The sequence below is a fragment of the Procambarus clarkii genome, chromosome 87, assembly GCF_040958095.1.
Source record: "Procambarus clarkii isolate CNS0578487 chromosome 87, FALCON_Pclarkii_2.0, whole genome shotgun sequence".
Taxonomy (NCBI): Eukaryota; Metazoa; Arthropoda; class Malacostraca; order Decapoda; family Cambaridae; genus Procambarus; species Procambarus clarkii.
This window is the reverse complement of record NC_091236.1, coordinates 5,643,542-5,668,100: the sequence shown is the minus strand read 5'-3', so window position 1 is coordinate 5,668,100 and position 24,559 is coordinate 5,643,542. Positions and strand designations below refer to the sequence as shown.

The 24,559-nt window shown below is 44.9% G+C and overlaps 1 protein-coding gene across 3 annotated transcripts; it reads right to left on the bottom strand.

Moving 5' to 3' along the window:
* Positions 1–321: 321 nt before the first annotated feature.
* On the bottom strand, positions 322–23,535 carry LOC138349604 (neuronal acetylcholine receptor subunit alpha-3-like). 3 transcript variants are annotated; one of them, XM_069317330.1, is made up of 10 exons: positions 23,388–23,535; positions 21,493–21,617; positions 15,000–15,136; positions 11,520–11,564; positions 10,292–10,398; positions 7,281–7,497; positions 6,446–6,638; positions 4,920–5,072; positions 4,008–4,174; positions 322–2,915 (listed from the first exon to the last, which is right to left on the bottom strand). In XM_069317330.1, the coding sequence occupies exons 2-10, from the start codon at positions 21,560–21,562 to the stop codon at positions 2,700–2,702; spliced, it is 1,305 nt and encodes a 434-aa protein (XP_069173431.1). In that variant the 5' UTR covers positions 21,563–21,617; positions 23,388–23,535; the 3' UTR covers positions 322–2,699. The 3 variants fall into 3 exon arrangements, with proteins under 3 accessions (XP_069173431.1, XP_069173433.1, XP_069173432.1); XM_069317332.1 differs by having other exon boundaries at positions 23,378–23,400; XM_069317331.1 differs by lacking the exon at positions 23,388–23,535 and adding an exon at positions 21,736–21,863.
* Positions 23,536–24,559: the final 1,024 nt, after the last annotated feature.

Sequence of the window (24,559 nt, the reverse complement as noted above, 5' to 3'; positions counted from 1 at the left end):
TTGGGAGTGAGTACACACAACCCTCGGACACCTCCACATGATTCCTGCTATGACGTTATACATCTCACAGTGAGACCAAGAGTTTATCCCAGGAGGCCTAGGTATGCTGGTCACAACGTGTTTAGTTAGGGGCTCCCAAGTCTTGGGGTGCATGTAATAAGATCATATTTACAAAGGACGCTGAGGAAGACTTTGGGATGAGGGTGGAGAACTGATGCTTCAGTATGAGTGTGGAGACCTCGCCTCCGCAGCCACGCTCGGGGAGCGCACATGGTTGATGTAAGGAAGAGAGTTACTCTGGCTCCATTGAAAATAAAAATAAACTGTTAGAAGCATTTTATTGACCCAGAGGCACATTTTGCAAGACAGCGGATCATTCACATCATTCCTCCTTGATGCCTTGACACTAAAAAATCCTGCTTCATGAAGAAAACATATACAATATATAGGACTGCAGGCAGATTTTGTTTAACACATTTAGCTACATCTGCATTTGTGCAGCTACCCTAGACTATATGGAGGGGAGTACAGTGTGTCAAAAAAGCTAGCTACGTGATGCTAAAAATCCCCATCACACAGGTGATTTACTGTATTTTTGTTTTTGTTTTATTAACACATTTAGGTACATCTGCATTAGTGCAGACTGCACTAGACTATATGAAGAGGAGTACAGTGTGTCAAAAAGCTAGCTACATGATGCTGAAATCCCCATCACACAGGATGGTTAGTCATACAGAGGCATGTGATCAGTAGTCTGCACTGGCAAACTCTGGGTGCATTATGAGGATATCATCATGAACACAAGAGTGAATAAGGTAGCAGTGGTACTGAGTCCCCATCTCGCAGGATGGTTAGTCATACACGGTCATATGTTCAGTAGCCTGCACTGACAAATTTTGGGTGCAATATGAGGATATCCTCAAGAACACAGGAGTGAATAAAGTAACTGCAAAGCTCCAGGTACCTCATGCCAGTGGGTTTGAATGGTCTGATAACTGGGCATTCGGTAATGTAGTGTGCAAGCTCATGCCTGAGTTAAAGTCTGCGGCACACTAAGCCAACTTACTATACTCGAGTGCTTAATATCATTACATGCATTCTATAATGTGCGGTAAACTTAATAATTACAATACAAAACTATTCAAATTATTAGAGAAACAATACAAAGTTGCCCAGCTTCACTGTCTCGGTGGTCGTTCACGCCACGAATGTCGTACTCCAGGGGCCAGATTCACGAAGCAGTTACGCAAGCATTTACGAACCTGCAGGCCATTTCTTAACCTTTGCAAGTTTTGTTTACAATTATTAAGCGGTTAATGAGCTCCGAAGCACCAGGAGGCTGTTTTTAGCAATATCAACAATTGATTGGAAAGTTTTCATGCTTGTAAACTGTTTAATAAATGTAACCAAAGCCGTCAAAGATTGAGATAAGATGTACACGTTCGTAACTTGCGTAACTGCTTCGTGACTCTTGTCCCAAGTCGGTGGTAGTCACTACAGGTCGTCCCAGGTCGATGGTAGGTACTCTTGGTTGTCCTAGGTCGGTGGTAGGTACTGCAGGTAGTCCCAGGTACTCCGAATTTTTATAGGTATTCCAGATCAATTGTAGGTACTTTGGTGGATGATAATCCTTCCATGTGGTACCCCAAGAGTGTGGCAGAAGATCCTAATCGTATTTGGTGGGTGGTAGGTACTGAAGGAGCATGATAATAATAGTCATGGTACATGGGCACTGGGCAGAATGGTACTCCAGGAAGAACCAAGTGAGTGGTGAGTTGGTGTGTGGAACTAGACGATGATAATGCCTACAGGTGGATGGTAGGCAATCCAGGTGGTCGTTGGGGTACCCTCAGGTAGATTAGAGGCACTTCAGTTAGCACCAGGTAGATAGGGGATGCAATAGTGGTTAGAAATTGGTGGGTATATGGTAGTGAAGGAGACACCAGATACGTGGAGAGCAAATGCAGCGGAGGAGAGGCCTACAGGAGAGCTGTGGCCAGTACAATATGTTGGAGGCAGTTCGTTTGTACTCCAGATGGTGCTAGGTGGATAATGTGTACTCCTGACACTATGTAGGTACTACAGGTAAGTGAGAGGTGCTCTCAGCTACTCCAAGAGTACTGGTCAATCCAGATGGGTGCTGGGTACCCCAAATGGTCAGTAATGGTTTCATTAGTGGAAGGGAGCGAGTAAATGGTTGGTTTTGTTAACACTTAGAGACTCCAAGTAGGTGGATGTTGTTGTAGGTGGACCCAAGTGGTCCACCTAGGCACTCGGGTCATACCAGGTGGGCAGGAGGTGGTCCAGGAAGTACCAGGTGAGTAAGTGCTCCAGGTGGTTATTACGTATTCCTCTGGATGGTCGATACCTCCAGGTGGCACCATGTGATTGATGGTTTCTCCAGATAAGAGAAGGTAGGGTTCCACTCTATATATGTGGTGGATACCTAAGGCAGTGCTAGGTGGATGGTGGGTACTCTAGATGGTACCACGGGGGCAGTAGGTACACAGGTGGTACCAGGTGAGTTTGGCATATTCCAAATGGGGGCAAGTTGGTATGTAGCAGGAGCTAAAGATGATACCAATTACGTAATGGGTACTTTGGTATCGGAGGAACGTCGAGCAGCCCAGAGTTATAGTGAGCAGATCAGGAGGTGGCAGGTAGGAAGGCAGACGATGTGCAGGTGGTGGAAGGCAGCACTAGAGGACGCTGGTGAATCGTATGAGAGTGATGATGCAGACGAGGAGGTAGAGAATAAGAGCGAGGCGGTCAAGGAGGGCAGCCAGTAGCAGCCACTGGTTAGCATGGCTGCCGTCCACACCCGTCGTCTCCCCGCTGCTGCCTTCCTCTCCCAGCTCCACCTCCTCACCCTTCGACCCGACCCGCCCACCTGACGGCTTCACGCTCCCGTCCACCTGTCAGGAGAGACACCCACTGTAAAATCCTGTCAAGCTGGGAAGTAAACCTCTTTCAAGCTGGGAAGTAAACCCCTTTCAAGCTGGGAAGTAAACCCCTTTCAAGCTGGGAAGTAAACCCCTTTCAAGCTTGGAAGTAAACCCCTTTCCAGCTTGAAAGTAAACCACTTTCCAGCTTGGAAGTAAACTCCTTTCAAGCTTGGAAGTAAACCCCTCTTCAAGCTGGGAAGTAAAGCAATTCAAGCTTGGAAGTAAACTCATGTAGTGCTTGGAAGTAAACTCATGTAATGCTTGAAAGTAAACCCTTTTCAAGCTTTGAAGTAAACCCCTTTCAAGCTTGGAAGTAACCTCCCTTTCAAGTTTGGAAGTAAACCCCTTCCTGCTGGAAGTAAACCTCTTCCAAACTGGGAAGTAAACTTATTTCAAGCTTGGAAGTAAACCCCCCTATCAAGCTTGGAAGTAAACCCTTTCAAGCTTGGAAGTAAACCCATTTCAAGCTTGACAATAAACCTCTTTCAATCTGGGAAATATAACACTTTTAAGCTGGGAAGTAAACCTCTTTCAAGCTGGGAAGTAAACCTCTTTCAGCTGGGAAGTAAACCCCTTTCAAGCCGGGAAGTAAACTGTCAATCTGGAAAGCAAACGCCTGTCAAGCTGGGAAGTATACTCCTGTCAAGCTGTTGCCAGTGTTGCCTCAAGTGAAGGTGCTCCCCACCACTATTGCCAGAACGGTGTACTTGTGTTATCAGTACAGGTGCTATCTCAGCTGTCAGGAAGTGCACTCATATTATGGCTACAGTGTGCAGGCGAGGAGTCACAGTAACGTGGGTGAAATATGTTGACCAAACTACACACTAGAAAGTGAAGGGACGACGACGTTTCGGTCCGTCCTGGACCATTCTCAAGTCGACTGTAAATGGTCACAATCGACTTGAGAATGGTCCAGGACATTCACATTCGATGACGAAACGTCATCGTCCCTTCACTTTCTAGTGTGTGGTTTGATCAACATGGCTACGATAATTATCATGGGTGAGGGATAAGGAAGTAAACTTAGGTTACCATTACCCTTCAGTGAGGAAGTAAACTCACGTTGTTGGCATAGTTGGCGAGACAGAAGAGGTTGGAGAGGGCTGTGATGGGAGCCTTGATGACGCTGGGGAGTGGGTTGGGGTGTGGCGCCCGGGCCACCCTGGCCACCACCCCGGCCACCACCACACTCACCGCCACCACCACCAGCTGCTGACTCACCAGCTGCACTGTAACACCATGTAATGTTATTATTAATCCCACACTCCACCATAATGACCAAAACAAAGACCAGTAATCAAGAAACAGGTATATATATATTTATTGATGATCTCATAATATATACTTACATATAAGCTCAGTTTTCACCATTAAGTTGCATATGTAAAACGTATATCTTTCTCGTTGCAAAATGGTGCGTCGTAGAGAGAGCTATGTGGCAGGACTGACCACAACACGCAGTGCAGTCTTGCTAATAAAAATAGACTTGTGCTTGCAAGTTGCATAAACAAATGCAACTGGTGCTTGCAATACCCAAGCTCGTCACGTTTGTATTTGCTGCTCGAGGCCTGGTGAGAGGAAGTGTGAGCAGACTGTGAAGGATGAGGAGTATGGGCACTGATCTGGCTGGGTCCTCAGGGGTCTTGGGCTCCGAGGCCAGACAAGAGTTACAGCACCAAGCCTCGCGAGGCGGCCCGCTGACTGCTGACCAAGCCACACCAAGCACCTATGAGTGGGGCGTGAGAGGGGGCGTGGGCCACCACATGAGAGGGACTTACCTGTGAGAGGGGGCGTGGGCTACCACATGAGGGACTTACCTATGAGTGGGGTGTGAGAGGGGGAGTGGGCCACCACATGAGAGGGACTTACCTATGAGTGGGGTGTGAGAGGGGGAGTGGGCCACCACATGAGAGGGGCTTACCTATGAGTGGGGGTGTGAAAGGGTTCGTGGGCCACCACATGAGAGGGACTTACCTATGAGTGGGGTGTGGGAGGGGGCGTGGGCCACCACATGAGAGGTGTAGGCCAAAAAGAGCATGTCCAAGATGAGACACAGGAATCCCACGGTGAGTTTCTCCCCGGCCCCTGGTGGGAGGAGGAACACCACCAGCGCCACCAACGACAGACCTGGGGGTGAGAGAGAGTCAGCACTGACTGTCGGAAAATCCGACACCATTTAATAATATTACATACAGGCAGATAATATTGCTGCATTGTATAAACAAGTTACCCATAGAAAATGTAACTTGTAATGGAATTTTCCGTCTATAGAAAATGGGATATCATTGCCACATACTATTATAAATTCACCAGCTATTCTGCTGGGAATTATTCTTAAATACATTAGTCTTTGGACTTTACCATCATAAAAACATCTCATTTAAATTAACTTAATTATCAATATTAAAATAGAGTAAATGTGACCCTTCTATCACTTACTGATATCTGGACAAAGTAAGCCAGGCGTCAGTAGTGAGGGAGTGGTCAGCCATTGTTATTGTTCTTAGACCAGAGGCGCACGGGAGCAAATTCGGCTCCTGCTAATTTCTCTTGGACGAAATGTTATGGAAACCAAAGGTCTTCTATCATCAACACGCTGTCATCAAATACAAGGAAAGTGTTGTGCCGAAACCCGTTTATCTCGACAGTCTCCGTGGTGTAGTGGTAAGACACTCGCCTGGCGTTCCGCGAGCGCTTTGTCATGGGTTCGTATCCTGGCCGGGGAGGATTTACTGGGCGCAATTCCTTAACTGTAGCCTCTGTTTAACGCAACAGTAAAATGTGTACTTCTCCCTGGTGAGGGCCCCTCACCAGGGAGGGACTACCTCACCCTACCTCACCCTGGTGAGGGACCCTACCCTGGTGAGGGACCCTACCCTGGTGAGGGGACCCTACCCTAGTGAGGGGACCCTACCCTAGTGAGGGGACCCTACCCTAGTGAGGGGACCCTACCCTGGTGAGGGAACCCTACCCCTGGTGAGGGACCCTACCCTGGTACCACCACCAGTTCAGTCCACTACCACCAGCACCCACCTGCACCACCAGTACTGTCCCCCACCACCACCACCAGTACTGTCCCCCACCACCACCAGCACCCACCTGCACCACCAGTACTGTCCGCCACCACCACCACCAGTACTGTCCCCCACCACCACCACCAGTACTGTCCCCCACCACCACCCACCTGCACCACCAGTACTGTCCGCCACCACCAGGACCCACCTGCACCACTAATACTGCCCACTAGCTCCAGCACCCACCTGCAAGACTACTACTGTCCGCCACCACCACCCACCTACACCACCGTCCACCCCACTGTAACGTACTCTATAGTTACAGTTCGTGAATCTACCTGAGTGTGATAGAAGTAATCCCAGTTGACCTGATCTTTCCCACGGGAGTAAATTAACTGAGAGGTAGGAATAAAGTCACTTTCATTCGCCAGTATGACTGGGAGTCCCAACACACACTCGGCCAACCGCGCTACACCCCGCACTTACACACGACAGGAACTTTGACGGTCCAGGTGTAGGCGGGAGCGTTGCGAGCCAGCTGGAGGGTAGAGACGACGCTGGTGTAGGCATCAGGGCAACACGGGTAAAACTTAGACTCCCTCGTCACCTCCCCGCTGGTCACCTCCCACTGCTTCACCATCTTGTTGCCGTCGTCAGTCTCCAGGTCGTCAGACACTACCTGCGGGAGGCCACACCCTTAGCATACACAGCTGGCAAATGTTGTCCAGGTAATACTTTCATAATTTGGTTCAAATATCACATTAATTAATTATTCTTCATGTTGTACCCCCCAAAGGCCAAGGTGCTTGCTACTTCTCAACCGCCACTCTGAGTGCCACTCTTTATGAGGTAACTTTGTGGCAATAGTTCCTTGAGTGCGTGAGGCAGCATGGCTGAGGACGCCCTCACAGTCTTAATGGGGCTTCCACCACTTATAATCACAAAATAATTGGAGGTGTTTAGGCAAACATTGGTAAAGTTTAAGTAAATAAAATTGATCTTAAAAATGTTTGAGGTAATATTATGAGATCTCAATATAAAATCTGTACATCTACCTACTGTACATCTTCATGACCAGCTGACTCATATTATCATGAGATACACGACCTGCTGACTCATATTATCATGAGATACAGGACCTGCTGACTCATTATCAGGAGATACACGACCAGCTGACTCATTATCAGGAGATACACGACCAGCTGACTCATTATCAGGAGATACACGACCGACCAAAACATCTACAATTGTCACACGACTTGTCGATTAATCTACAAGAAGTATACCAAAAAGTTTAGAATCTGCAGAATTTTCGACTAACCTCAACCTTGGAATCCTCGATGACCAGGTCAATAATACGCTCGTGATGGACCCAGGAGCCGATCTTGAAGGAGCAGTTTTGTGTGTCGTGGGGCCAGTAGGTGAGGTCCATGGTGCAGGGGAAGTGGAAGGCTATTGGAGGCACGAACAACACCGTACCATTCTTGAACACTAAGATTAGCACGTTGGAGTCCATCACACTCTGGCCAGGGTCACCCCTGTCAACGGTCACCACACCCTGTTAGAGCTGCCAACGGACACAGATAACACCACGGTTTCCTATCGTGCCTTTACAATGTGAAGGTCACGGGGGGCCATAATAGCAGGCTATTGAAGGGGAACATTAAATGACAAAAGAGGTTAACACCTGCATGACATATATATAAAATATCAAGGTCACTACAGGTCAAGCAATGAGGTCATCCCGGAAACGCTGCATGACCGCTAGTGGCTGTACAAGAATGTAAGAACTCTTGTATATGTAAATAAATAAATAAATAAATAAATAAAAGCAATGATCATGGAATTATATGAAAGCTCATCATAAGCTTTGAAAGAGAATGAGAAATCATAATAATAATAATAAATAATAAATTTTTATTCAGGTAAGGTACATACAAGGTAAGATACAAACATTGATGGATTTATAGATAGGGCTAGTACATACAATGCCTAAAGCCACTATTACGCAAAGCGTTTCGGGCAGGAAAAACACTAAGACTAAAACTTAATACTAATTGAGATTAAAGTATAAATTGTGTTGAGAAAAAATAAGAAAAGAATGGAAAGAAGGGGGAGGGGAGAAACATGGCAGAAAAAACAAAAATACAATTTGGTCAACAAACAGCATTGTTTAAAATAGTAGATATGGGTTGACATTTACATTTTGGGGTGAGGTAGGTTACATTGAGTTAATAGGTAATACTTAGTTTTTATCTTAAACTGGTTGGGAGAGGTACAGTCTTTAACATAATTGGGAAGGTCATTCCACATTCGAGGTCCCTTGATTTGTAAAGCATTTCTAGTTTGACTAAGTCGTACTCTTGGAATATCATATAGGTATTTGTTTCTGGTGTGGTGCTCATGGGATCTGTTACAACCTTCCAGGAAGCTTTTGAGGTCAGGACTGACATTACAGTTCAGCATTTTATATATACAAAATACACATGAGAGGATGTGCAGGGACTTAATATCTAACATATTCAGAGATTTGAGTAAGGGTACCGAGTGATGTCTGGGGCCAGAGTGAGATATCGTCCTAATAGCAGCTCTGTGTTGAGTAATTAGAGTATGTAAATGATTTTGGTTAGTAGAACCCCAAGCACAAATACCATAGTTGAGATAAGGATAGATGAGAGAATAAGAGTGTCACCAGGGCAGGGCGAGGTACACAATATCTGATCTTAGAAAGAATGCCAACAGTTTTCGAAACTTTTTTTTATATATTTAGAATGTGTCCCTGGAAATACAGCTTGCGGTCAGTGAGAACGCCAAGGAACTTGCCATCTACTTTGTTACAAATTTGGGTATTGTTAATCCTGAGATTTATTTGATTTGAGGATTTATTGCCAAACAAAATATAGAAAGTTTTGTCAATATTGAGGGTGAGTTTGTTGGCAGTTAGCCAAAGATGGACTTTATTTAGCTCAGTATTCACTGTGACATTTAGAGCAAGGGGGTCAGGAATGGAGTAAATGAAGGTCGTATCGTCAGAAATAGAATTGGTTTGAGATGTTGGGAGGCATTTGGAAGGTCATTAATGTAGATGAGAAAGAGTAGAGGGCCAAGTATGCTGCCCTGGGGAACACCAATGTTGATGGGTAGGGTGGGAGAAATTGAATTATTTACAGAAACATACTGGAGAAAACAGAAACATACTTGACCACTCTGGGTCAAGGGTCACCAAAGCCCTTCATATTTAGTTATTCACAAAGTTCAAATTCAGATCACTAGCTAATACTATAATTGGAAATAGCCTTTCCCTAAGATACCTGTACAATTACCATCAGTTTATAAGAGTTCAGCCATCTGGGTTGTTCAGTACAACAGAGATTAGTTGTTCAATTTAAACCCTGCTTAGTAAACTCAGTAAACCTGGCGGAGAAATACCCCTCTAGCCTCAGTGGGGAGGAGAGCTAGGTAGTGAGTGTGGGGGCTCGGTCAGCAACTGGATAGGTTGTTCCACTCTCACCTCTCCAAAGAGATCAGCATTCCATCAGCTGGTTTCAGAGACAAGGTAAAGTTGCTAAGAGTTGTTATAGGTATATAGTTCATTTCGTGCCTCAATAGGGAATGTTAAAAGTTTTAGAAAGTCATGTTAAGGAGTGTTCAGTCAGGGAGTGATATTTATTAGTTGTTGTTTAGAATTGCATAAATAAATGATTAGATTGTTCTCTGTGTCTTATTATTTCCATGAATAATTTTGCATGTCCTTGTCACATGATCTCCACGAGTCAGAGTTTATTTGGGTCGCAAGCCTAGCAAAGTTAAGAGCTAAAATATATCCCCTTGTTTTCTGTAATTCCCACACTTAATGTAGATTCATCCCTCCTTTTCCAAGTAATTTGGGGATTAAGCCCCAAGGTTTTAATGATTGATTAACTGATCCAGACCCCGATTAATTGACGCTTCTGGTTAATGGTCTGGTGGTGGCAGCAGAAGGAGATCCTTGAGTTTGCTAAAAGTCTAGTATGACGTCACGGGGGCTGTAGAGTCTTAGCCGATCGAGCGGCTAAGACCACGTGGCGTGGGACTCTGTTAGAGTTAGCTCTGGGCTCCCTTGAAATTAAGTTGAAGCAAATATAACTACGGGCGGGTTAAGGACCAAGTAGAGCCAATACGCGTCCAATGTTACAGTCATGAGGCCACTGGAGGTCATGAGGCCACAGGAGGTCATGAGGCCACTGGAAGGTCATATAATGTTACAATGCGTGACGTTACCATTACTATAGATAAGTTAGGCAGTACTTGAAAGATGTTGCCCTCACTGAAGACGACCGCAGGACGACTCACCCATTGTAGAGGGTCAGGTCTGGCTTCCATACCACTTGTGGGTCGATGGCCAGGTAGGTCAAGCCCTCCACGTCGTCCTCCCACCCCAGCCGCTCATCCCTCCACTTCTGCCAGGGGGAAGGGGTTGGTTAGGCAAGGTATACATGAGGAGGGGTGGCTTAGGGAAGGTAACCCAGTGGGGTGTGCTGGCTAAGGCAAGGTAACGCAAGGGGGAGGTGCTGGCTTAGGTAAGATATCCCAGGGAAAGGTGCTGGCTTAGGTAAGATAACCCAGATGAAAGGTTCTGGCTTAGGTAAGATAACCCAGAGGAAAGGTGCTGGCTTAGGTAAGATAACCCAGAGGGAGGTGCTGGCTTAAGTAAGATAACCCAGAGGGAGGTGCTGGCTTAGGTAAGATAACCCAGGGGGAGCTGCTGGCTTAGGTAAGATAACCCAGGGGGGGGTGCTGGCTTATCAGGGTGGTGAGGGAGAGTGTGAGGTTGGTGTAGATAGTATGGAGGAGGGTGGGCATGTATAACATTATATTGCCTCATAACTGTTAACAAGATAACATTATAAAGAGCTATAAGATATGTACAATAACACTGGCGCAGAGCGGCACAGGTTGTGCACTGTTCCTGCCTCAAGTACTGGTCATAAACACACGGGTCAATACTCACACGGGTCAATACTCACACTGTTCCTGCCTCAAGTACAAGTCATAATCACACGGGTCAATACTCACACTGCTCCTGCCTCAAGTACTAGTCATAAACACACGGGTCAATACTCACACTGCTCCTGCCTCAAGTACTGGTCATAAACACACGGGTCAATACTCACACTGCTCCTGCCTCAAGTACTGGTCATAAACACACGGGTCAATACTCACACGGGTCAATACTCACACTGCTCCTGCCTCAAGTACAGGTCATAAACACACGGATCAATACTCATACGGGTCAATACTCATACGGGTCAATACTCACACTGCTCCTGCCTCAAGTACAGGTCATAAACACACGGGTCATTACTCATACGGGTCAATACTCACACTGCTCCTGCCTCAAGTACAGGTCATAAACACACGGGTCAATACTCACACTGTTCCTGCCTCAAGTACAGGTCATAAACACACGGGTCAATACTCACACTGTTCCTGCCTCAAGTACAGGTCATAAACACACGGGTCAATACTCACACTGCTCCTGCCTCAAGTACAGGTCATAATCACACGGGTCAATACTCACGATGCCAAACCAGGTGTGGACCTCCATCATGTTCTTCTCCTCCAGCTGTTGGTGAGAATATTACTGCGTTAGTGTTGATGCGGGGTGACACCTGAGGTGTTCCTGGGGTGTCACGTGACACCTTAGGTGTTCCTGGGGTGTCACGTGACACCTGAGGTGTTCACGGGTGCCACGTGACACCTTAGGTGTTCACGGGTGCCATGTGACACCTGAGGTGTTCACGGGGTGCCACGTGACACCTAAGGTGTTCACGGGTGCCATGTGACACCTGAGGTGTTCACGGGGTGCCACGTGACACCTGAGGTGTTCACGTGTGCCATGTGAGACCTGAGGTGTTCACGGGGTGTCACATGACACCTGTTTTCCTGGAGTGCCACGTGACACCTGAGGTGTTCACGGGGTGTCACATGACACCTGAGGTGTTCCTGGAGTGCCACGTGACACCTGAGGTGTTCACGGGGTATCACATGACACCTGAGGTGTTCTTGGCGTGCCACGTGACACCTGAGGTGTTCACGGTGTGTCACAAGACACCTGAGGTGTTCCTGGTGTGAAGGTGTTTATATATATATACTGTATATATATATATATATATATATATATATATATATATATATATATATATATATATATATATATATATATATATATATATATATATATAAATATGACCAAAAAAGTAAGATTAATAATTCTACCACAAATTTTCTCAATATTTCTTATGTTTCTTTTCACTGCCGATGGTAATTGAAAGATCAAATCTCCAAAATTCATTTTTATTTCTAGTCTGACGCGACACTTGAACGCGTTTCATAATAACTTATAACATTTTTAAAGTTACACACAACTATAATCTGCAAATACTAAACAGAGTTTAAACAGCTTTCATTTTATTCCTGCATTTGGGTGTGGTGATATGTTACAACAGTTTTGCATGAGGTGAAAACAAACTTTCAACACACGATAGAACACGAAACAATGGGTATAGTTAGAGGGATAGAAGCCCTAAACCAGAAAAAAAAAAAAAAAAAAAAAATATATATATATATATATATATATATATATATATATATATATATATATAATAATATATATATATATTCTAGGATATTATGGCTAAGTGTTATGCTTGACTTCCCGGTGGTGGGAGTAACTCATGTAATATGCCGTGCGTGTTAAGGTAATGTATACTTTACCCGAGCCCCAACGTCTCTCTACTGGCCTCCACGGGGGCAGGAAGCTGGCGGCTGTCAAAGGTCTCCCCGTTGTTTATAATGATTTTTCCAGCTGGAATTTGAACAGAAGTAACAAAAATACCAAGAAGTAATGTCTTGGTATTACGGCTTGGCCTGGTAGGCGGTTCCATGGGCTTATAACATATATGGGGTGAAAACGCATCTCCTGTACCGTTACTCCTTGTTTGTGTTACATCTGACCTATAGAAATTGTTGGACATGTCTGCCATTGATTGGAAATAGCACGTAAGACCTTGGATATCCATCGCCTGAACCCCAAAGGAGAAAGTGACACTTAGCTTTATGGAGAGTAAAACATTATATCTCACTTCTCCATCTTTCTTGTGTTTATTGTTTCGCTCTTCCTTCACATCTTCTCTCACCAGGTTTCCAGCATATAAGCCATTTAGTTTAAATCAGTATCTCATCTCTATTTTTTGTTTACCTCCTGTCCCCATGGAGGGTACAGGGGGGATTGTGGCACTAAGGTAAATTCTCTATTAAAGATTTTTTAAATCAATTAAAAATATTATATATGCAGATATATAATAATATACTGAATTATACTTAGTTAAAATATTTTAAGTTTGGGTCCCCATAAATGATTAACGTTTTCTCTTCTAAATGAATCGTTGGGCACGTTTTCTTTATACTTTTATCGTTAACTAAAGTAAATGGATAATTCTATAGAACGACCTCACAACGTACATAAAACGGCAGTAAAATTAATAGTAGGATATCAACAGTGCTCCAAGAAGCTTAGCAACATCTGAAAAACACATTGAAGTAAGATGGCCATAACTGCAGCAAGTAAAGCAAGCGTGCAAGCTGCAACATAAGGGACCATCTGCATGTCACCGCCCATCACCACCACCCACCGCCCATCACCACCACCCACCGCCCATCACCACCACCCAAGCACCTGCACCAAGTCTAACTTTAAGAAGCAACACTTCACCACCACTCTCGCAGTCATCAGCAGGAGAAACCTTCAAGAACCACCAGCATATACGAATCTTCTTTAGAGAAACAGTCTCTATCTAGTCTAGTCTCCACGGAGTCTACAGTCTCCGTGGTATAGTGGTAAGACACTCGCCTGGCGTTCCGCGAGCGCTATGTCATGGGTTCGTATCCTGGGCGGATTTACTGGGCGCAATTCCTTAACTGTAGCCTCTGTTTAACTCAACAGTAAAATGGGTACTTGGTTGTAACAACGATTCTTCGCGGCGGGGATCGTATTCCAGGGACCTGCCCGAAACGCTACGCGTACTAGTGGCTTTACAAGAATGTAACAACTCTTGTATATATCTCAAAAAAAGAAAAAAAAGAAAGAAAGACTGGCAGAAGAGGGAGTTTGCAGGAAGGGGAACGGCCGGCCAGCAACAAACATCAGGGGACACGTACTACACTGTGGCACGCCCCCACCACCCTCAGCTGTAGACACAAAGGCTTTACAGTACTAAAGTTTACCAGCCACCCGCCTCTTATAATGACGCCCTTTACTAAATATAGCCAACGTCAGTGGCCAACAAGGAAGCCCCCTTTTCTACATTCCCCGCACAGTCCCTTTGGCGTAGTGCTAAGACTGGCGTTTCGCAAGCGCTTTTGCTTGGGTTCGCATCCTGGCCGGGAAGGATTTACTGGGCGCCAATCCTTATCTGTAACCTCTGTTTACCCAACAGTAAAATGGGTACCTGGTTGTTAAACGATTTGATGGATCGTATTCCGGGGATTATTGGGATTAAGGACTTGCCTGAAACACTATGCCTACTAGTGGCTGTACAAAAATGTAAGAACTCTTGTATATATAAAAAATTAAAATAAATAAAAGCATTAGATGGCATATGATCAGACTTTTTGTTTAACTCTAACGCAAGCTAAGAGATCTCTAGCTGCAGCTCATTTGAAGCTTTCTGTTACTTGCTTTCCACAGAATGCAATAAGACAATCGGTTAAAAGCAGAGGACGGACAGTGAAGGATTCGAACCGGGTCTTCTCACTGAAGACGAGCGGACGAGGGTTATAATCACAACACAACAGGATGCACAAAATGTATTATATGACGTCTATGGATGGGATGGTTGTGATCCTCTAGAATGTTTTAGGTCTGAGATAATATTACATCACAAGAACTGAAGATTAATGTACAGAGTATATGTAAAGAAGAACTTGACGTCAAGCCCACTGACTACTAGTTAGTGTAAAGGTTGTACTGACCAGTTGTTAGTGTGAAGGTTATACTGACCAGTTCGAAGTGTGTAATCGTCATCATCCTGAGGGAGACGGTGGTGGGGCTTCCGGGAACCACCGACTTGTCGTAGTCCTGAAGAAGTCTCTTCCGCAGCTGCTGTTCTGCCTGCACCCTCCGCTGGTCGCCCGCGGCTGTTGGCACACGAGGGTGTTATACCAGACAGTTAGAGGTAGGCTGGGCATGGATAGTGTAGGGGAGGCACGGAGAGGGAAGAGGGACGGTAGAAGGGTGGGGGGCGGAGGGAAGAGGTTGGGACCTCGAGAGGTTGGGGGGATGGAGTAGGAATAAATAGTGACCTTGTCAATAGATCAGCAGAACAAGTACATTAGCATCAGTGTGTGTGTATATCTGACTAATTCACAGCATTTATCTATTCTGTGGACATCCATATATGTTGGCGGAAAACTCCACACCATTTAATAATATTACATGCAATAGGCAGATAATATTGCTGCTGTGTTGTATACACAAGTTAACCCTTAGAAAATGTAGCTTGTAGTGGAATTTTCTGTCAATAGAAAACGGGATATCATTGCCATATAGTACTATAAATTCACCAGCTATTCTGTTGGGAATTATTCTTAAATACATTAGTCTTTGGACTTTTTACATCATAAAACATCTCATTTGAGTTAACTTAATTATCAGTATCAAAGTTCAGTAATGGTTGAAGAGAAAACGAACTCATACATAATGAAATGGGTAGCTTTATCATTTAATAAGAAAAAAAATTGAAAAATATATAAATTCATGAAAACTTGGCTTATTAGGCAAATCTGACCTTGTATAGTAAGCTAGTAGGCCGAGTACATTCTGGCTTCTAGGTACAACATATATATATATATATATATATATATATATATATATATATATATATATATATATATATATATATATATATATATATATAATATATATATGAATGAAAACTCACACCCCAGAAGTGACTCGAACCCATACTCCCAGAAGCAACGCAACTGGTAACTACAGGGCGCCTTAATCCGCTTGACCATCACGGCCGTCAAAAGGAAGTGATAGCCGAGGCTATTTGAGCCACTTCCCCGACGGCAACTCGGATGGTAATCTTGGGCATAGCATTTCACCAAATCACCTCATTCTTTGGGGCACACGTGAGGAACACAAATGCGAACAAGCCTGAATGGTCCCCAGGACTATATGCGAATGAAAACTCACACCCCAGAAGTGACTAGAACCCATACTCCCAGAAGCAACGCAACTGGTAACTACAGGGCGCCTTAATCCGCTTGACCATCACGGCCGTCAAAATCACTGTAGTCACTTCTGGGGTGTGAGTTTTCATTCGCATATAGTCCTGGGGACCATTCAGGCTTGTTCGCAATATATATATGTATATATATATATATATATATATATATATATATACTCAGCCTACTATGCAAGGCCCGATTTGCCTAATTCTCAGTTTTTCAGAAAATATATTATTACAAAGCACCGAAACAATTCTATGGCAAACACAACTAATATTTCAGACATGCTAAGATCACTGTATATATGCTAATATTTCTTAAAGTATTTCATTTGGGCCATCCTCGACCGGCCTATGACACTCCCCTTCACCGCAAGATTCATGTGTGAAAGTTGGCCTCCAGCCTCATACTGGCAGACAAACAAACAAACGAACATTGTCTCATATGACAGATGTTAATCGTGTTGTTTGAGGAGCTGTTCACTTGAGACAGTTAAGCAAGTCCCAGCAGTGTCTGGGTACAAGTGACAGGATGAACAACCCAGCGGGTTTTCTTCCTATTAGGGAGTGTTGTACATGCTGCTATGGCGGTGTGTCCACTCACAGGATGAGTGGCGCTGCCCAATACTGTCACTATGGCGGTGTGTCCACTCACAGGGTGAGTGGCGCTGCCCAATAAACTCGCCCATCGAGGCAAAATTTAAACGAAAAATTGTGTAAACAGATAAGGGAGAGAAGACAAGGAACTGAGAAGCGAGTCAAGTAGGCAAGGAGAGGGATAGTGGCACTCAACACAACGCTGCCTCTCTCCTTGTACAAACTCCCGCTCTTCGTCCTTGTCTCCCCCACCCCTTCCCTCTCGCCATCCACCTTGCTCTATCACTTGGACTCCACTACCCCCAGCAGCCTCACCCCTCCATCCCCAGCATCCCCTGCCTCTCCGCCCCCAGCATCCCCTGCCTCTCCACCCCACCAACCCCTGCCTCTCCACCCCCAGCAACCCCTGCCTCTCCACCCCCATCAACCCCTGCCTCTCCACCCCGATCAACCAGTGCCTCTGCGCCCCCATCAACCCGTGCCTCTGCGCCCCCCGCCTCCCCATCCCCAACAAGCGCCCCCCAGATGGCGGGTGGTGTCAACACACCACAGGATATAGGACGCCATTGTTACTTACGGATGATGCTCTACAGTCGGTGGTTGAGTCTGCGCCTCGGTCACATTGTTTGTTCCACCCGGGACGAGGCCTTTTGTTCCTCTTTTTTGTCAGTTCCGTGTTTTAGTTCCGGACGTGGTTTTGTACAGTTTGGGGGAGCAAGGTCAGGGATATGATGCTGGGGGACAAGGTCAGGGATATGATGCTGGGGGACAAGGTCAGGGATATGATGCTGGGGGACAAGGTCAGGGATATGATGCTGGGGGGACAAGGTCAGGGATATGATGCTGGGGGAGCAAGGTCAGGGATATGATGCTGGGGGAGCAAGGTCAGGGATATGGTGCTGGGGGACAAGGTCAGGGATATGATGCTGGGGAGACAAGGTCAGGGATATGATGCTGGGGGGACAAGGTCAGGGATATGATGCTGGGGGGACAAGGTCAGGGATATGATGCTGGGGGGACAAGGCCAGGGGTCTCATCGCCCACCATAATAGGGTGTTGTTAGAAGGGAGGGGAATTATCATGGTTGTTGCTGTTTTAGATTCAGCAACTGGGAACAAAAAGTTCCAAGTAGCACGGGCTATGGCGAACCCGTAGTGGACTTACCTGGCACAGGAGCGGAGGTGTAACTGAAGTATCGGGGGAAAGCGCCTAGCCATTACGACTTATAGCACTTGGAAGGGGGTCAGGATAAGGATTTGGGATGGGACAAGTCGCATAGGGACACTGATTTTTATAATAAAAAATCAATGCAGGATTGTCTTCTATGACTTCGTTGTTTTGTCTCGTAACCTAAATAAAATAATGTGACAACATTTCCGGGAACCACTTGTAACAGAGACCGCGTCTCTCGTACTTATGGCGACCACACCAGGTTCCGCTGATGTAATTTACGGAAGCGGACAAATTATATTATTTCAGGTATACACCCAAGCTTGGGGACGTGAGAGAGGTCAATGGGAGATATGTATGGGGCCAGGAGGAGGAGTCAGGATGCAGCACTGTGCCGCCAAAGGTGGAGGGTTGAGGGGCGTGTCAACAGCACTTGTGGATCCGGACTCCCAGGCGGGTGATGGCGGACGCTGGGGTCAGAGAGAAGCGCCACAAACACCCATCGTAAGTCTTTTTGTTTGTCTTCAGCTACAGCTCTCCTCCTGTCACCTCAACCAACAGCTATAGTTACGACGCAGTTTGTGGCGTTTTGCGTCACTTGTTCTTGATGGTTCACATCCGCCTGCCGACTATTGTACCCGGGACGCTTTTCCGGAATGTACACAAACACTCATCTGGCTCACACAACCCATTAAGTTAACACTCTACATCCCTTTGTGCTCGAATTACCCTTCGGTAGCTTAGGTTTTGTTTGATTATTGAAGCGTATATCAGTTTTCAGTGACAATAAGAATCATATCTTAGCTATTATTGACTTACAGAAGTTTATCTAAGATTATGGTTACTTACAGAAGCTTGTCTAAGTCTTTGGTGGCTAGCAGAATGCATTTAAGTTTTTAAAACTTTTTTTGTTCTCGTAATTTCATATTATCGACTTCCTTGTGGTTACCTTTCATTGATTCCGGGGGACAAGGTCCCCGCGGCCCGGTCTCTGACCAGGCCGTCTGGTCAACCAGGCTGTTGGACGCGGCTGCTCGCAGCCTGACGTATAAATCCCCAGCCTATGACCTACATAATTAATGACAAATCAGATATTTAAGACTAAGCCAGTGAATTTCAATAACAAAAATCTAACCTATCTCTTTGCATGTTTTACGTGTTCCAGTACTCTGTGCTCTCAGGTCGTTCACCCAGATGAAATGCATAAAAATATAGAATAGTAAATAATGAGGATAAAATCCTTGCTTAACCTCTTCTGGGCATTTATATTGATTGAAGAACAAACTTTACTGGGGCACTAAACTTTTTAGTAATATATTTACAGTACATATTACAGTGTGATAGAACCATTGCATTACTCAGTGTCAATAATGGAATATTTTAATATTAGGAAATAAAGGAAAGACATTAACGTTAAATACTGATATTTGTTCTGTGTGATATTTGACAGCAGGAGCGTTGAAAACGTTGTGTCGGTCCAGCAGTTAACAATGTTTATAACTTGGCAATACTGTAAATATTGGAAGGCTTCATATTACTAGTATAATAAAATAGTACTGGTATAGAAGTTGTAAATCTTGGCTTTGCCTAAAATTTGCAACAGTACTTAAACAAATTAAGTCTTGTACCACGTTAAAATTTGTACCGCATGAAATATATAGGCCTAGATGAGGTTAGGTAATGATTGTATTTTACACTGATATGCGCTTTTCACCTGGGTTACCAATTTCAAAGTATATTAGATAGCGAAATTGCGTTACCAATTTCAAATTATATTAGATAGCGAAATTGCGTTACCAATTTCAAATTATATTAGATAGCAAAAGTGTTAGGTTAAATTATTAATTTAAATTCATTGGTTTAATCTTCAATATTTGATTAATTTAATCCGTAGGTCTAAAATTTATAAATAATTGACAGCTTTTCTGGCCTGACTTACGTATACACTGGACTTCCATATGGCTTACGTAGAGCTACGAATACTTTGGTTGGATCTTCTTACGAAAATTGGCGTTCCTAGACTGTTTCTTAAATCCCGAAGGACCCGTGAAGAACGAGACAGAAGAAAACGTTTGTTAAAGGTGGCAGCAGGTGTCTCATTGACAGTCTTGGTGACTGCCTCAGTAACTGTCCGGGTAAGACAGGTGTCGCGCGGCATCTGTCATGCTACACGTGTTCTGTCACGGCGAGCTGGGTAAATCAGTGCCAGATGCGGGTGGAAGGGAAGCGATCAATTATGGTGTCATGAGTTATACGAGGGCGAGGGCGGCCTCCAGCGGCACCAACACTCCCCGGGCTCTTCTACTCATCCACCAAGCCCTCCCCACTCTTATTCCTTTCCATTATAATTATTCAACTCTGTCTGACTCTGGTTTTCGACTGTTAGGTACTCTTTCACACATACATCACTTTTCTGGCTAATTATATAACAGCCTCTTGTGAAAAAATGGGTTAAAGACTTATCTGGCAGTCTCTGGGAATTCATTGTGTCCATCATTTTCTGTCTCTTGACGACTTCTGATAATTATGTTTTTTCTGTCTGATCACTGACTATGACTTGAAACCATAGTAGGCTTTTTAACATTGGTAAATAATCGCACGTCCCTTTGACGTGAAGGAACAGAAAGTGGTGTGTGGCCGTACTTGTGTCCGGGCTTCTTACTGCTGCTCGTAGCCTCATAACTGTGACTGTCTGGGATAATGGCCAGCAGCTGTTCCTAAGGTCTAGGTGTTGTCCTCAGTGGCTGCACACTGATCATTATGAGATAAACTCAGCAAAGCTGGAAAATCCAGTGTATTCCTTTAATAAGTAATTATCAAAAGAAGGCACCAAGCCGAGGAGTCTATGTGGCAACGTATGCCTTACATAACGTAGAATAACACAGAATAATTTATAGTGGCTAGATCGCCACAACACAGCAAGAGATAACTCCCAATAAAATATTAACGATATAGGGAATAAAATCTTTTTCCCTGCATCCTAAACAGTATACTGCTAAGAATTCAAGTCTGAAAACACAATTGATCTTGAATTGCCCAAATAAAGTTTTGGCAAGACGTTAGTGAATGTGTATCAGAAAGAAGCTATTCTTGAAAGCTCAAGATTGCAACAAGGTGGATTACGGATAGACTTGCAAGGACCTCAACCCGTATATACACTGGGAACATAAAGTTTGTCAGGAGTGTTCAAGAAAGTTCGCTTTATACACGCACCTCAGTCACAGCTGTCATCAAACTTTATAGAAGTATTCTCCTATAATTTACCCACAAAATTGTGGCTATGAAAGGTAGGTAATAAATTACAAAACTCACACACTCACTCACTCACTCACTCACTCACTCACTCACTCACTCACTCACTCACTCACTCACTCACTCACTCACTCACTCACTCTCACTCTCACTCTCACTCTCACTCTCACTCTCACTCTCTCTCTCTCTCTCTCTCTCTCTCTCTCTCTCTCTCTCTCTCTCTCTCCTTCCCTGCCTCACCATTGGTAGCCAGTAAGGTCATGCCGGCGGCCAACATCAACAACTTCACTGCCAGGGGTCCACAGATCATGTTGCTACGGTCGGTGTAGACTCTTGCACTAAAAGGCGTCTTCAGAGTCTTGATCCTGCAACATAATCACCCAAGAAAATTGATCAGGAGCTTTGCATAGTTTTACTAGAAAAGTTGTCAGGACAAACAGGGTAGTTTACGCCACTCAAGCGACTAAACAGAGAGCGCCTCACCACGCAGGACAATACAGTGAAAAACTTGGAGCCACACAACACAACTTGGCCAACGGTGCGGTGAAGTTTGGGGCGGATCGCCGAACTGCCGGACTGTTTGTGGACAGTCTTGGACCACCTCACAAGTCTCCCATGCCAAAATGACTCTTGGAGAGAAGTCTGACAAAGACTTGCCAACCATGTGGCTTCGTGCCAACCAATAGAGTGTAGTGAATGGCGACCGGTCCACTGTTGCCAGCCTCCATGTGGGGAGCCGAGCCCCCTCCCCTCCGTCAGGAGTTCTGCTGAGAGGTGGACACGCTTCTTCGGTAACTGACAACGTTAAACGGCAGATCCGGTGCCAGATACACGCCCATCAGACAATAGAAGTCACACACACAGTGGACAATACAAGCTACACCCACAGCAGAAGATATTTATTTAATTATTTATTTATTTAAATACAAGAAGGTACTTTGGGTTTATGAGAGTACATAGCTTTGATGTTTTTACATTCTTGCAAAGCCACTAACATGCATAACGTTTTGTGCAGGTCCTTAATCTAACAGAGAATTTTAAGTAGGTAATTTGTAGCAAAATTTTAAGATTAATAACATGTACATTGTAGTAAAATTTAAGGATTATCAACAGGTTCAGTGTAGCTAATTTGAAAATTATTTATAGGTACATTGTAATAAAATTTGTGTTCAACATAACGACTATGATACAAGTTGATAGCAGTGATTACAATGGTGAAGTTATATGGCTTAGACACATATATTGGGGGAGTGGGTAGCGCAAGATACAGTGCGAGTTTGAAGCACTAGGCAGGAAACTATGAGGATGAAATATCTTACCTTTGAGACACAGCAAAAAACTACACAACAACGCTGGAAGGACTAGATAATATTTACATGACAATTCTGAAACACCTAACGGGAAATACTTGCAATGTCTTCCATTCATACATAACAAAATATTAGCACCGAAGGAGCCCACAGCATTCATCATTCAGCTACTAATAAGAGATACGCATTGCCCTGGCAAGTGGCAAATGTAAATTCCTGACACCATTTATAAACATGCTACTACACGGCAGTGGAACAATCAAACAGGAATGCAAAACAAATGAGACAAAACAAGCTCACGCATTTCTGTCCTTGGACTCATACTGGCAACAAGTTCACGAATTCAAACAAACTTGTTTTGAACTGTGTTTGGTTTATGCATCTCCCTTGGGACAATATTCTGAGGAACGTGCTGAGAGTGTTTAGGTATGTGTAAAACATTCCACAGCTGCCCCAGGGACAGTGTTGGCAGCACGTCCTCCTGACTACTTGCTTCACTAGAAACACAAGTATCGACAATGCAGAGAAATATCAAGTAGACTATTAAAATCTTCTGTTTCTGAATGTTTGGTGGGTAGCCTAAGTTCTGACGCTTCTAGTTAAATTATATTTCTTATGAGTGACGGGTCTGGGTCTACCAGACCCGTCACTCAGTACTGACCTCGACCCAACAGATCAGTCACACAGTACTGACCTCGACCCACCAAACAACAGTATAATTTAAGGCCAAATAATATAGCACAACATTAGTATAATAGATCCCGAGAGTATAATTATAACACAAGATAACAATAATATAACATTACAACACACACCACCACTGACCAGGAAGCAAGAGGATGCGTGCTACTGTTGAGATGAGCCACGGAGCACTGCCCGTGTGTGTGTTGGGGTGCTGCCCGGCTCTCTTTCGGACCCACGCTCTGTCCTCTTCATGCCCACGCTCCCGTTCTCTGCCCTATTCATACCCACGCTCCCGTTCTCTACTCTCTTCATGCCCACGCTCCCGTTCTCTACTCTCTTCATGCCCACGCTCCCGTTCTCTACTCTCTTCATGCCCACGCACCCGATCTCTGCCCGCTTCATGCCCACGCTTCCGTTCTCTGTCCTCTTCATGCCCATACACCCGTTCTCTGCCCGCTTCATGCCCACGTACCCGTTCCCTGTTCTTTTCATCCCCACACATCACCGTTCCCTGTCCTCTTCATGCCCACACACCTGTTCCCTGTCCTCTTCATGCCCACACGCCACCGTTCTCTGTCCTCTTCATGCCCACACCACCGTTCTATGTATTCTTCATGCCCACACCACCGTTCTCTGTCTTCTTCATGCCCACACCTACGTTCTCTGCCCTCTTCATGCTCACACACCCTTTCTCTGTCCTCTTCATGCCCACACCACCGTTCTCTGTCCTCTTCATGCCCACACCACCGTTCTCTGTCCTCTTCATGCCCACAGCACCGTTCTGGTTGATACCTGCTTGATGGGGTTCTGGGAGTTCTTCTACTCCCCAAGCCCGGCCCAAAGCCAGACATGACTTGAGAATTTGGTCCACCAGGCTGTTGCTTGGAGCGGCCCGCAGGCCCACATATCCACCACAGCCTGGTTGGTCCGGCACTCCTTGAAGGAAACAATCTAGTTTCCTCTTGAAAATGTCCACGGTTGTTCCGGCAATATTTCTTATGCTCGCTGGGAGGACGTTGAACAACCGTGGACCTCTGATGTTCATACAGTGTTGTCTGATTGTGCCTATGGCACCTCTGCTCTTCACTGGTTCTATTCTGCATTTTCTTCCATGTCGATCACTCCAGTACGTTGTTATTTTACTGTGTAGATTTGGGACCTGTCCCTCCAGTATTTTCCATGTGTATATTATTTAGTATCTCTCTCGTCTCCTTTCTAGTGAGTTCATTTGGAGAGCTTTGAGACCATCCCAATAATTTAGGTGCTTTATCTCGTCTATGCATGCCGTATATGTTCTCTGTATTCCCTCAATT

Coding starts and splice junctions, on each gene's coding strand:
- LOC138349604 (XM_069317330.1), bottom strand. CDS start 21,562: ATGATCTGTGGACCCCTGGCAGTGAAGTTGTTGATGTTGGCCGCCGGC. Junction 15,137..21,492: donor GACCTTACTGGCTACCAATG/GTGAGGCAGGGA, acceptor GTGTGCCAACAG/CCGCGGGCGACCAGCGGAGG. Junction 5,073..6,445: donor CGTCAAAGTTCCTGTCGTGT/GTAAGTGCGGGG, acceptor TCTCACCCCCAG/GTCTGTCGTTGGTGGCGCTG.